Raw genomic sequence first — 12,861 nt, 5'->3', positions numbered from 1 at the left:
AGCTCTGGCTTGAGCTGCCACTAGCTTAGCCCGTGCTCTGGCGATGGCCACGCTTACTCTAGAACCACCTGATGACCGTGAACCAGCTTGCGATCTGATGTAACTGGAGCTTATAGACCGATTGTCACCTTCTACAGTTTCGTCTGCCCGTTTAAGGTCTTCTCCTCGCTGCAAAGCATTTTCGTTATTATCTTCTGACATGTTGATGTGAGGTAGGTGTGCTCTACGAGGTTAAGGCTTACACTGGGTTCCTCCTGCTCCGCTCTTCACAGCTAGCCGTATTGCTATCTTTTCACTGATATCTTTTCACTGTACTGGCCACGCTAGATGTGCTCCTATCTAGTTATCCAGTAAGTTAAACACTTATTCAAAGTAATTCCTCGTGAAGCCGTTTGCTGTTTTGAAGCTTTACTTGAACAAATTTGCGAAACTGCAAACAAAGACAAAGCATGCCCCGTACACAAACTGAGCACTATACATTCGATACTACACAAGATATAACATATTTACAACAGTAGAATAGATCAATTGTACAACCAACTAACACCTGGACTCACTTCTGTAACTATCAAATATTAACCTCTTATAAACATAGTGTTATCAAAATACTACTCTGACAATGTTGCTATTATGCTAACAAACAAAGATACTCACAGATATTGCGCTTGGCCTAACATATGAAATCAGATTACATTGGATTGTGAATGGAACCCCTCATGGCAGAGTCTCCATTACTCAAGTCAGGTTCTTCCTGGAATTCTACTTCCTGGGATTCTGCTTCCTGAGTCACACAGGAAGAAAGGTAGAGAGGTCAAATGACCTCTCACAGGAAGAAAGGTAGAAAGGTCAAATGACCTCTGCTTCATACAAACTGCTAACACGATAACCACCACCAGAGGGTGCTATCTGCATATAAAATGGTTCATCAGTCCAGAACATCACTGCTATACAATAGCTACCACCAGAGGGTGCTATCTGCATGTAAAATGTCCAGAACACTGCAACTTACCGGGGACCTTTCCTTCAATCCCAGGCGGAGGCCTACTGTGGCTTAACAATGCAGCCCCGTCCACTGGCCAGCTGCCAAGTCCCACTGGTTTTGGGTGAGAGACTTACTAATTATATGCAGATGAGGCCCAGGAGTTAAAATCTCCCAGGCTTCACGCTGGTGAGGTCAGGACGGTTTGCCACCCGCCTTGGCCCCACCTGCTCAACTCCCGTCCTGAGTTAAAATCAGGGCCTGTATTTTTCTTATTAAGTCCATCACTGAAAAAACTAAAACCAGGTTTATTTCTCAAAACAATGCCGTAAAAGCATCAATCTGCCACTGCTGTGTTTAATACTGCTGAGCAGCTGCTTAGGGCCTAATGTCCGCTCAGTGGTTTTGATTGGAAGGAAGAAATAAAGTGACATGGGAATTTTAATATTGTGTACATCATCTGCACTTGATTTTATTTCAAGTGCAAATAACACCAATATGCAAACCCTGAATGTGGAAACCTTTGGGGTACAGTGTGTTGAATCAGGTCATTGTATACTCAGCATCACTAGACAGCAGAATATTATTATGTAGCCAAGCTTAATAATTATGCATCTGTATACAATCTTTCTGATGGTGTTTTAATGGTGCATTAGTTCCTAGGGCAAACTAATTAATGACTAAAGGCTAATCTGTGGACCAGTTAGGAAAGATAGCATGTAATTTTGTTAATTATTTTGGTTTGCAATACATACTCTGGGCTTGAACGCGATTAACTTCAAAATCATTTCAACTGTGAAGAGTCCAGTGAAGAGCATATTAAGCACATCCATGGCATGACTAAAGGTCAGCGACTGGCCGTGGTGCTGCACAAAAAAAAACAAGAATTAGATAATAACTCATGATCTCAATGGAAATGAGTATTTCACTATTACTATAGCAGTTAATTTTTTTAAATGAATTTGACTTATTTTGGGACTCAAGGGTTTAATTTCTCCTCAGTACTATTAAATTTTAAATAAGCAATGTTATATTCACAAGAGAATGCTTTTCTCTCAGCAAAGCCACTTTCTATCTGCCTTGTTATTGGAATTGTGCTAACCTCATTGCCCTTTCCAACACAGAGTTGTTGAACAAGTAAATTAATCTTTAAATTGTGTGGAAAAAAGTTAGTCATCAGGAGATTCATATCACATGATTTTATTTCACATATATTCCAACAATACCTCTTCTTCAGCGAAAGGCAGTAACAAGCATCCAAATGAGTAAACAAGGGATCTATAGTTCACAGTGCTGTATTACTTGGCCTTCAAGAACTGAGGCTGTAAAAATCTACAGTTGACCCTATTTGAGGAGCAGGTGTTCCAGAACACAGGAACGGGAACAGGAGTAGGCCATTCAACCCCTTGAGCCTGTTCTGTCATTCAATTAGATCATGGCTGATCTGTATCTCAACTCCATTCACCCGTCATAGCTCCATATCCCTTTTTAACCTTACATAACAAAAATCTATCACTCTCAGTCTTGAAAACTCCAATTGTCGCAGCACTCAGCCTTTTCGGGGAGAGAATTCCAGATTTCTTCTACCCTATGTGTGAAAAAGTGCTTCCTGATTTCCCTCATAAATGACTTAGCTCTAATTTTAAGATTATGTCCCTCGTTGATTACCTCACCAGAGGAAATAGATTCTCTGTATCTACCTTACCTTATTGAATCCTTTTAACATTTTAAACACTTCGATTAGCTCACCCCTCAATCTTCTATACTCAAGGGAGTACGAGCCAAATTTATACAACCTATCCTCATAATTTAACCCTCTAAGCTCCGGTATCATTCTGGTACTCCTCTAAGTGCTGGTAACAGTTTCTAGTCAAATTGTTTTCAAGCAAAGGAGCCTCACCAGAATCAACATTTGTTGGTTGGAGAATAGAGGGGAAAATGAAGCCTTCCCAATGGCTCAGCAAGTTCGAGTGAGTAACTAAGCCATTCACACCAGAAAGATCTGATGTTCGAGTCCCTGTCTATGCTGATGTGGGTGACAGTGGGAGCTATAAAATTGGCCTCAGCACCCCTAGTTTAGGGAGAGGAAAATAGCTTGCTAACACTCACTGCTCAGGCTCATACCTAAATAAGAATCATTTGAGCGAGACACTGAAGGGCAAGTGGCACCTATACAACTTTATCCCAGAAAGGAGTCGAAACCTAGAGGAGAGGTGGGGAGAAAACTGGCAACAAAAAAAACTAGAAGGATAATCATATTTCCAGCTTTAAATTCCTATTGCAGGAGTATATCTACAAATCAACAGCAGTTTCTTCATGATGGAAATGTGGCTTAAGTAATGTAAAACAATGGCCCGTAATTTCCAATCCCTACGTGTGTTCGAGCGGTGTACACACCGGTCGGGACCTCGCAAATGCCGGTTTCAGGCATGCGAAGCGAATGCGCTGAAAACCGGCATTTCCGATCTGTCAGGAATGCTCTTGACAGATTGCACGCCTGCCCTAGAGAAGGGCCTCTGCGGGGTGGGGGGGGGGGGGGGGGAAAAGAGTTCCGCTTTCTGCAGAACCTCCGCCCGCTGAAATCCCTTAAAAATCTTATGCCTGGTAAAAGCAGATGCAAGGCCTGCTTTTACCAGCATAAGAGTTTAAAAAAAATAAAAATTTCTTTTCACTCATTTATAATTTAAAAATACTTTTAAAAAAAAAGTTTATTTTTAGCCCCGTAAAAAACTTTATTTTTTTCCCAAAAAATTTAATTTGTTTAAAATATTTAATTTAATGTAATTTTAAAAATGTGATGTTTTTAAAAACAAATTATTTAATGTTTTGATGTGTTTTTGGAGTGATCTCCATTCATACTTTTGACAGGCTCCCCAGGGCCCACGTGATTTCAGAGACGCTTGCGAACCGCATGCACCCCTGGGATACGTGGGCCCTGCGCATTTCATCGTGGAGAGGCCCAGGAGCGGAAATGGCCGGACCTCTGGAGCCCTCAGGTAAGGGCGTTGATTTTTTCCAGATTGGAAGCCTCCGCACACAGGAAGGTAGCCCAATTGAGTGACCACCTGATATTGCTGTGGCCTGGAGTTAGCGGACTACCCTGAGGCACTCGATTTTTGCCTGCAGCCCATCGGCCAAATGCTAATGAGACACAGCCCTCAAAATAAACTGCACCTCCCCTTGGGGCTATTGTGTGGCCAGTGGACACGCTCCGCCAACTGGTCACCTGGTGCCCACACCAGGGGAAATCTACCCCTTTGTGTTGGGGTTGCTTTCATTGAGAATATCTAAAATCTCACGTGTAAAAATAATGGCAAATGATGCAGTATTTTTCACTTGGATATGCAGCATTTTGTATTTTTAACATAAATAAAAAGTGAAGAGCTTGGGGTAGTGGCACTGTACATTGGAACACTAACACCCAGAGCTATAATGGGGGACAACACAGGTTCAATCACTTACTCCACTTGGTTCCCAATGCATCAAGCAGGGACTTGTCATGTGGAAGCATAGCATATTTCTGGAGAGAGAATTGGATGGGGCACATAAATTATGTCAATTGAGCATGTTCTCACTGGAAAAGAGAAGGTTGATAGGTGATATGATTGTTGTTTTTAAGATTCTAAAAGGGACTAGATAAAGTAAACCATGACAAGCTATTTCACCTTGTCCAGAACAGTAGAATCAGAGGACAGGGCCTGAGCTTGAAGTGGGGTAAATTCAAAACTAATCTGCAGAAACAATGGCCCGGACTTTGCAGCCAGCGGGGAAGGAACGGCCCTCGCCCTTCACTATGCTTACAGCTGCCAACAGACCTTTTGCGGGCTTTTGAATGGCAACTTGGTGTCATCGGGCATCTAATCCAGTGCGGCACCTTCTACAGGGGATCTGTGGCGTGTACGAGCAGGACAAGCAACAGTGTGGCTCTTCAACCAATCAGATTGAAGAATCCTCACTGAGCCACATGGTGTCTAAATGAGGAAGTATAAATTAGAATATTTAATTCAATGTAAAATCATGTACAGAAAGTGAAATAAAGTGAGGGAAAGGTGGGATTAAGAGAGAGAGAGAGAGAGAGAGAGAGAGATAAAAGCAACAGTATTTAAGAATCTCAAACAATAATTAAATTCTGAAGGAATGAGACTCCACACTTATAAAATTACATTTTCAGTGCCAGAGAGGTTGTTTTGCAGTAATTAAGACTTATCATGCCGTTAAAAATGCACTTACACCTGAATGCACCAGCCCTAACTTTTTCTGGTCTGTTTAGTGAGCAACTAGTGGGTAAGTACCGCAACTTCACTCCTTTACATGGATTTCAGTGCCAAGTCAATCAGCAAGGTTCCGATAGAGCGCAGCTTGTGGAGGAGCAGGGCAAATCAGACAAAGCTTCCGGATTTCCGCGTTTAACTGCGCATGTGCGGACTCTGGAAGTTGCTGTCCGATTTACTCCATAATAACGGTGAGTGCTGATAGGCTCACCATTATTGTTAACCCAAAATCCAGGCCAATAATTCCATCAGCAAATGGTCAATCAATGGAACAGGCTCACTCGGGAGATGATGTAAGCAGTTAGTATTAATGCATTCAAATTAGACAGATTTCTTTCAGAAAATAACATTTTGGGATACAGAATATGAGTAATTTGAGACATTACATATGGTAAGTGTAGCATGCTTGGGAGGAACAGGTGACTTTGGACCTATGGTTTTCAAAGCTCTCCGATCATCATGTCTGTTGTAGACTACTGATAGAGATTGATTGCTATGATTAGTCAACAACTCCACTTCAATTACATTTAATTAAATCATTTGAATACCAGAGTGATAGAAGGAGAACTAGATGGATCTTGGTCTTTTTTCGTCTAGCAATTCCTGTGTTCCTTTGGGGGTGACTTCATTATGTTGCTTTCACACACCTTTCCTCAACCCTCCCCTACATAGCAGGCTGCCAGAGAAAACACTGTCCATCGTTTGGACAATGGTGGTAGAGAAGTGGGACCAGAAATACGAAAAAGAGATGATTGGAGTGCATGCACTTCATTGGAGGTTATATAATTTTGAAAACACCCTACCCGCCCGCACCGCCCCCCGCCACAAAAAGGGTAGGAAAGTACCAATTTCACTGCTAAAACAATAAAACCCTTATAGAATGTGGAAACGGTGATTTCATCACCTAATAAGGTAGATTTTAATCTTCAGCACCTGGATGTAAAGCATTGCCTGGGCACAGCACAGAGTGAAAAATCAGTTGGACAGGATTGCATGTCCATAACAGAGCACGCTTGATTTTCCCTCCCATTAAGTTCACGGAAAGAAAATCAGTCAGGCTCCTTTACTGGTGTGTGATTTTCCTTGCCCAATTTTCCTCTTTGTGTTGTATGCAGGAGATGCTTTACACCCAGGCGCTGAAGACGAAAATCTACCCTAATGGCTCATGAGTAAACAGCAGGTTGAGGAACAGGTCAGGATTGTATAGTTGTACAAAATAATTTAATTAGAATGCATTTAAGAAAGTTGCAGTTATGGCATATGTATCTCGGATAATCCTGCATGAAGAACATCTTTATTCCATTAGCAAAAAAAGTACCAAATGAACATTATTGCTTTTCCAAATACAGTGGCCGGGAAATTCCTGGGAGCTGCTCCCACTCCGCTGGTGTTACTTCACCGGAAGTGCAGCAGGAACCCTGTTTACACAAAGGCAAACAAATTCCCATAATTCTCTTTGTCCTACCTGCATAGCCAAGCAGATTGTGTTCAGCAGGATCAGAACAAACATCAGGTACTCGAAGTAGGTAGAATTTACCACAAACCACACTTTGTACTGATAAGTATTCTTTGGGATATACCGCCGTAGAGGCCGAGCCTTTAGGGCATACTCCACACACTGGCGCTGTAAATGGCAGAAAAGAAATTATTTTATTTTACAATAAATATCATATTCTATAAAAAAAGTGAATATGGTATCTATCAATACTGCATAAAAATCAGCCTTGGTTCATGTTTTGACAAATATTTTAGTACAGTTTGCAAAACACTAATAATATTTTGTGACGACAACAGGTGAAAAATACATAAGGCAGCACCAGTCTGTGGCCTAGAAATTCATTAAGGCGCTGCCAGCTTTGCGGCCAGTTACCGCCTAAAGAGGGCTTCTGCGCCAAAAATGAGTTTGCGCTGATATTCAGCGCAGCGGTATTGGCGGCGGTAGCCGTTAGCGCTGCGCCGGCACCGATGACGTCATCGGTGTGCGCAGCGCCCCGGCTCCGCCCCGAAACCGGCCTGATCCCCATATTTAGTAGCGGCCGCCTCCTCCGAAGCGGCCGCAAACAGCGACCAAAAACGGGGCCGTGCTGAAGCCTTAGTGGGGCGCTTTAAAGGTGAAGGTGCGGCCGGCCGCTTTTTCGGCGGCCGCCTGCCCGCACCTCCTTCCCCGGCCTCCTCCCCCCCCCACCCCCGCGGCATTGCCGGCTGCTTTCCGCGAACCCAGCACTTCTCCGTGGTGCCGGGCTCATTTGCCGGCACTCTCCAGCGGCGATCTCCCCGTTGCAGGCAGCTCCCCCTTAAGAGAAGGAGGAGGCCTGCAGTACCGCAGCGGCTGGCGCAGCGGCGCCAAGAGCGCTGAAATTCAGTGTCAGCGCCCCAAGCGGAGGCGGGCACACCCTGGTATAGTGCCCGGTTCCGATTTGGGGCGCTAACACTGAATATCTGACGATCGCTAATGGCTCCCCGCCCAGCGCTAACTTTTGGGCGCGAGCAAGCTGGCCGCCCCAAAGTGAATTTCCAGGCCTTTATTTTTAAATATTGTATTTTGTGCCCCTATCAACCCAATATACGAGTTCAGATGACATCAAACTAGGAGGACCAGGCATAGAAATTCGAAGTGTTTGCGGTGGCCATTAAGGCCTATTTTGGGGAAAAAAATGGCGGCCTCCTCACTTCCGCATGCTGCCGACAGGTCCTGTGGTGGCGGCCATTTTCGGCAGGTCGGCAAATCTGCCGTTGCCTGCGCTCACTGAAAGTATTGTAATTAGTTGGAGCGTGACGTCAGCGGCGTGCAACAGTGAGTTGACATCCGCTCATCCATTTTGGATATCGCCACTCCTCTTGCCACCCTCTCCAAAGCTCGCCCATGCGTGCAGCCGCTAAAAGCACTTCAGCAGCGCAAGCCATGAGGACGCTTCAAGTCACAAATGTAAGGCAGCCAGGATTATTATCTCCACGTAGCAGTGTTTATATTAATCACAAGCCTAGGTCTTGATAGCTAACATTTGAGATTTGTAGGTAAAGTTAATTTTTTTCCCCCCGATGGTTTACTTATTTGAAACTGTCCTGCCTGAGATTGTAATACTGAATGTGTACCAAATGGGACGATGCAGAATATTGCAAGTGATTACTTCTGAGTGACCAGAAGGGTAAGCTTGAGGTTTGAATTAGGAATCACCTATGGATGTGCAGTGTTTCGATCTCTGAAATCTGAAGTGTGAATTCAAATTCTTTAAGTTATCAGATATGAGTACTCTCTCCTCACCATGGAATAGTAAAAAGCCCTTTTGTCAGACCCTCCTAAGCCAGTGACTAAAGTGACCTCAGCATATCAATCAAAATTATGACTACTGTATAATGGTTTAAAAAACTACAAAGTGCTGGATTTTGTCATTCCTGTCCTATATCTTTATCTTACTACTTCATGAAAATTTAAACAAGCATTTAAAATAAAGAGCTTGGCTTAGTCTCTATTCCTTTAGAATGAGATGTGTGGGTAAAGTGATAGGGGAGAGTCCTTGAAAGCATTAAACGGGCCATCTTGGCTCAATGTAAAAAAAAAATGAACTGTATTCCCTTTCAACAACACTGAATGCTGCATGCCTTCTTCAGCAAAATGAGAGGTACAGACTTACGATAATTAATTTGCCCTGTTGTACACCCACGCTCTCCCTCCTTCTCCTCTGATCCCATAAAACCTGAAGTACGATCAAAGCACAGACTTCCCCGGTGCAATTGACAGACTCCCCACAAATGCATAAACAAGTCGCTGAACCCTTTTCCCATCTGTAGAAATTTTGCTTGAGCTGATTAAAAAATGACTTCTATAGATAGGTTCTGGCGCTTTGCATGTGTCACTTTGATGTGCTTTAAACAAGAGGGAGCTTTCTCCACAAAAGCTGAATGCATTGATTGGTGAGCGGGTGGCAGGTAAATTGTTGTAACAATTATGGCAACTGTTCCGTACATACAGGTTCACTCATTTCTTCCTCGTTCTCCTTAAATGCAAGCGGGATACAGATGCGATCTTCAGCCTCCTGCTGAGCTCAGCGCCGGAAAGAACGCGTTACACCACAAATTCTCTGCACTGCTGATGTTAATTAGCAGGCAACACTAAAATACCGGTGCTGCTTGCACTCTCTCTGCAGGTGGCCGTTAGCCTTGGCAGGCGCTGTTACCGGCAGGTTTCTGACCTACTTGAATTTCTAGGCCTCAAGCTTCAACTTCAACTAAACCCCAAATATGGTACTGCCTTGAAACCCAGGTCCCAGCCTCCACCTTTTCAAGTTATTACTGTCTTTAAAAAAAAATTACTTCAGGATCATAGAACCAAAGAGGTTTACAGCACATATGGAGGACATTCAGACACAGAATTACAGAGAATTTACTGCATAGAAACAGGACATTTGGCCCAACTGGTCTGTGCTGGTGTTTATGCTCCACACAAGTCTCCTCCCACCCTACTTCATCTAACCGTATCGGCATAACCTTCTATTCCTTTCTCCCTCATGTACTTATCTAGCTTCCCCTTAAAAGCATCTATGCTATTCGCCTCACCGCTTCATTATTGGATTTATTAGTGATTATCTTATATTTATGGCACCTAGTTTTGGACTCCCATACTAGTGGAAACATCTTCACTATGTCTACCCTATCAAACCTCTTCATAATTTTAAAGACCTCTATTAGGTCACTCCTCAGCCTTCTCTTTTCTAAAGAAAAGAGCCCCAGCTTGTTCAGTCTTCCTGATAGTGAGAACCTCTCTGTTCTGGTATCTTTTTTGCACATTCTCCAGTGCCTCTATAGCATTTTATAATATGGAGACCAGAACTGTACACCGTACTCTCAGTGTGGTCTAATCAAGGTTCAATACAATTTTAACGTGGGGCAGAAATTCTTCTTGGGCGGTAGCACAAGTGGTCCATATCGCATGGGCCGCCTGTTATGCACCTGCTGATGTTCACTTTAATTGACATTAATGGAGCTAAATATAGGGCGGGGCGTATAACAGGCGGCAAATGCGATACCGTCCGTTTTGCATTGCTGTCGGTCATGAATCTTATCATGACTCATGAAGTAACACTGGGCGGCCAGCTGGTGGCGCCGTCCAAGTAGTATAAATACTCGGGCGTGGGCCCAGCTTGCTCAGGATGTTTCTGTAACCAGGAACTAGTGATGTAACTAGAAATCTCATGGTTTTGAAACAGTTGATTAAAGCCTTGTTTTATACTCAAACCAAGTGCTCAGTAGTCTTTTTACATCAATTTAATCAACTGAACCTGCTCCACGCTCTGAGTGGTCTTGGGAACAGACGGCTACGACTCAAACCGTAGAAGGGAACTCAGACGAAGTAATCGATCCATCATGGAGAAACTACTCAGTCCCGCCCGTCTCAACCTGGACCTGAATTCACTTACAGCTGCTAAAGTATGGAAACACTGGTATCATACCTTTAGCAACTTGGTGAGAAATGTTCCTAATAAGTTACGAATGCTTGCCAACTATGTATCCCCTCATGTGTTTGACTATATCGAAGATTGTGTAGACTATGACGCCGCTATCCAAATACTACAGCAACTATATGTTAAGTCCCCAAACTAAATTTTTGCTCGGCATCTACTGGCCACAACTCGACAACAACCCGGGGAATCATTTGACGAATTCCTTCAGAAACTTCACAGGCTCAGCAAGGATTGTAATCTTAAAGCTGTCACAGCTGAGCAGTACCAGGAGGAGTTAATTTGTGATTCCTTTATTAATGGGATTGCATCTCCCTTCATACGTCAGCGTCTGTTGGAGAATAAAACCCTCAAGTTACAGGCTGCCTATGACCAGGCATGCTGTCTGGACTTAGCAAAGAGGAATGCAGATACCTATCTTTCACCACGTGCACGGGCTGCTGCTATCACTTTTAGTGACTCCTTCGACAGGCCTCGGGCGGAAGCCCTCACTGATGATGACTCCCACCTGGCTGATGACAACCCTGCCCTAGAAGCCTTCACTGATGACAACCCTGCCCTCGAAGCCTTCACTGATGACGACCCTGCCCTAGCAGCATCTTGGCAATCTGGAAGGAAGTGTTTCTTCTGTGGAGGTGCATTCCACTATAGGAAATTTTGTCCTGCTCGTAATGCAGTCTGCAATCATTGCAGTAAGAAAGGCCACTTTTCTAGGATATACTGGTCGAAAGCCCGTTAGTTTTGCAGCTACTATCTATAAAACTGCTCCTCCCCCAAGAGCCACTACTAAGGTTACAGCTGCAATCTATAAAACTGCTCCTCCCCCAAGAACCACTACTAAGGTTACAGCTGTCAAGGGTAAAACTTCCCCTCCTCCCATCACAGCTGTTTTTCCCCCAAAGTCTGTCCCATGCAGCCATGAAGGTTTCGGTAAATGGACACATTTTGAGTGCACTAATCAACTCATGCAGCTCTGACAGCTTCATTAGTGAGTGGGCTGTCAGTAAGTTAAAACTGTGTATTTACCCCTCGGACAGGGAAATTGCAATGGCTCCGACGACACTGACCAGCAACTCTTCCGGCTTTTGTCTTGTCGACCTTATTCTCAATGGCCGCACTTATTTCTCCACCTGGCTCGGGGTGCTCAAAAACCTATGCAGTGATGTGCTCCTGGGACAGGATTTCCAGAAACAACACAAAAGACTCACTTCCGAGTTTGGAGGGTCAAAGCCGGAGCTTACTATTTCCAAAGTACCGTTTTGTGCGCTTTTGGCGGCTTCGCTTGACGAGGCTCCTTGTTTTCCAATCTTTCCCCCCGACGTAAGCCCATAGTCACTAAATCACGACGTTTCAGCCAAGATGATCGATCCTTTATCGAGGCAGAAATCTCTCGCCTTCTAGCTGACGGTATCATTGAGCCATGTTCATCTTCCTGGCGGGCTCAAGTCGTCGTTGTTAAAAATCCTCTGAAGCAACACAAAAAACGTCTTTGCATCGATTACTCGCAAAATATTAACCAGTATACCGACCTAGATGCCTACCCACTACCACGCATCAATGACATGGTCAATAACCTTGCCAACTACAAGGTATTCTCAACTTTTGATTTAAAGAGCGCATACCATCAAGTACCGTTAAAGAACTCTGACAAAAAGTATACGGCCTTTGAGGCCAATGGTCGGCTTTATCAGTTTTGTCACCTTCCATTTGGGGTCACCAATGGGGTGGCCATCTTTCAACGGGCAATGGATAGCCTAGTCAAACAGGAGAACTTAACAGATACTTTTTCATATCTGGATAATATCACCATTGCTGGTCATGACCAGAAGGAGCATGATGCCAACCTCCAGAAATGTTTTGACGTTCTCCGTCGTCGCAACTTAACCTTAAATGAGTCCAAATCTGTGAAATCAGTACCATCAGTCAACATCCTTGGCTATTGGGTGGGCAACGGTGTCATCAAACCAGGTCCGGAGCGGCTTCGTCCGCTTCAGGAGCTTCCTCCCTCTACAAATCTCGGCTCTCTTCGTCGGGCACTCGGCATGTTCACCTATTATGCGAAGTGGATACCCCACTTCTCTGACAAGATCCAGCCCCTGCTTCACACAAAGTCATTTCCGTTGGAGGCAACGGCTATTTCAGCTTTCAACCTCCT

General features: G+C 44.1%; 1 protein-coding gene across 1 annotated transcript in view; it reads right to left on the bottom strand.

The window, feature by feature from the left end:
* Positions 1-12,861, bottom strand: part of LOC147106123 (voltage-dependent L-type calcium channel subunit alpha-1C-like) — a 531,473-nt gene that overhangs the window by 146,036 nt on the left and 372,576 nt on the right. The window contains exons 25-26 of the mRNA XM_086008919.1: positions 6,716-6,874; positions 1,735-1,845 (exon numbers count right to left, since the gene is read on the bottom strand). Of these exons, the coding sequence (XP_085865045.1) occupies positions 1,735-1,845; positions 6,716-6,874 (270 nt within the window). The remainder of the gene's footprint in view (positions 1-1,734; positions 1,846-6,715; positions 6,875-12,861) is intronic.

Source organism: Somniosus microcephalus, chromosome 16 (genome assembly GCF_052327205.1).
Source record: "Somniosus microcephalus isolate GS21.2 chromosome 16, FLI_Smic_1.0, whole genome shotgun sequence".
NCBI classification, from domain to species: domain Eukaryota; kingdom Metazoa; phylum Chordata; class Chondrichthyes; order Squaliformes; family Somniosidae; genus Somniosus; species Somniosus microcephalus.
This window is presented reverse-complemented; position numbering and strand designations above follow the sequence as displayed.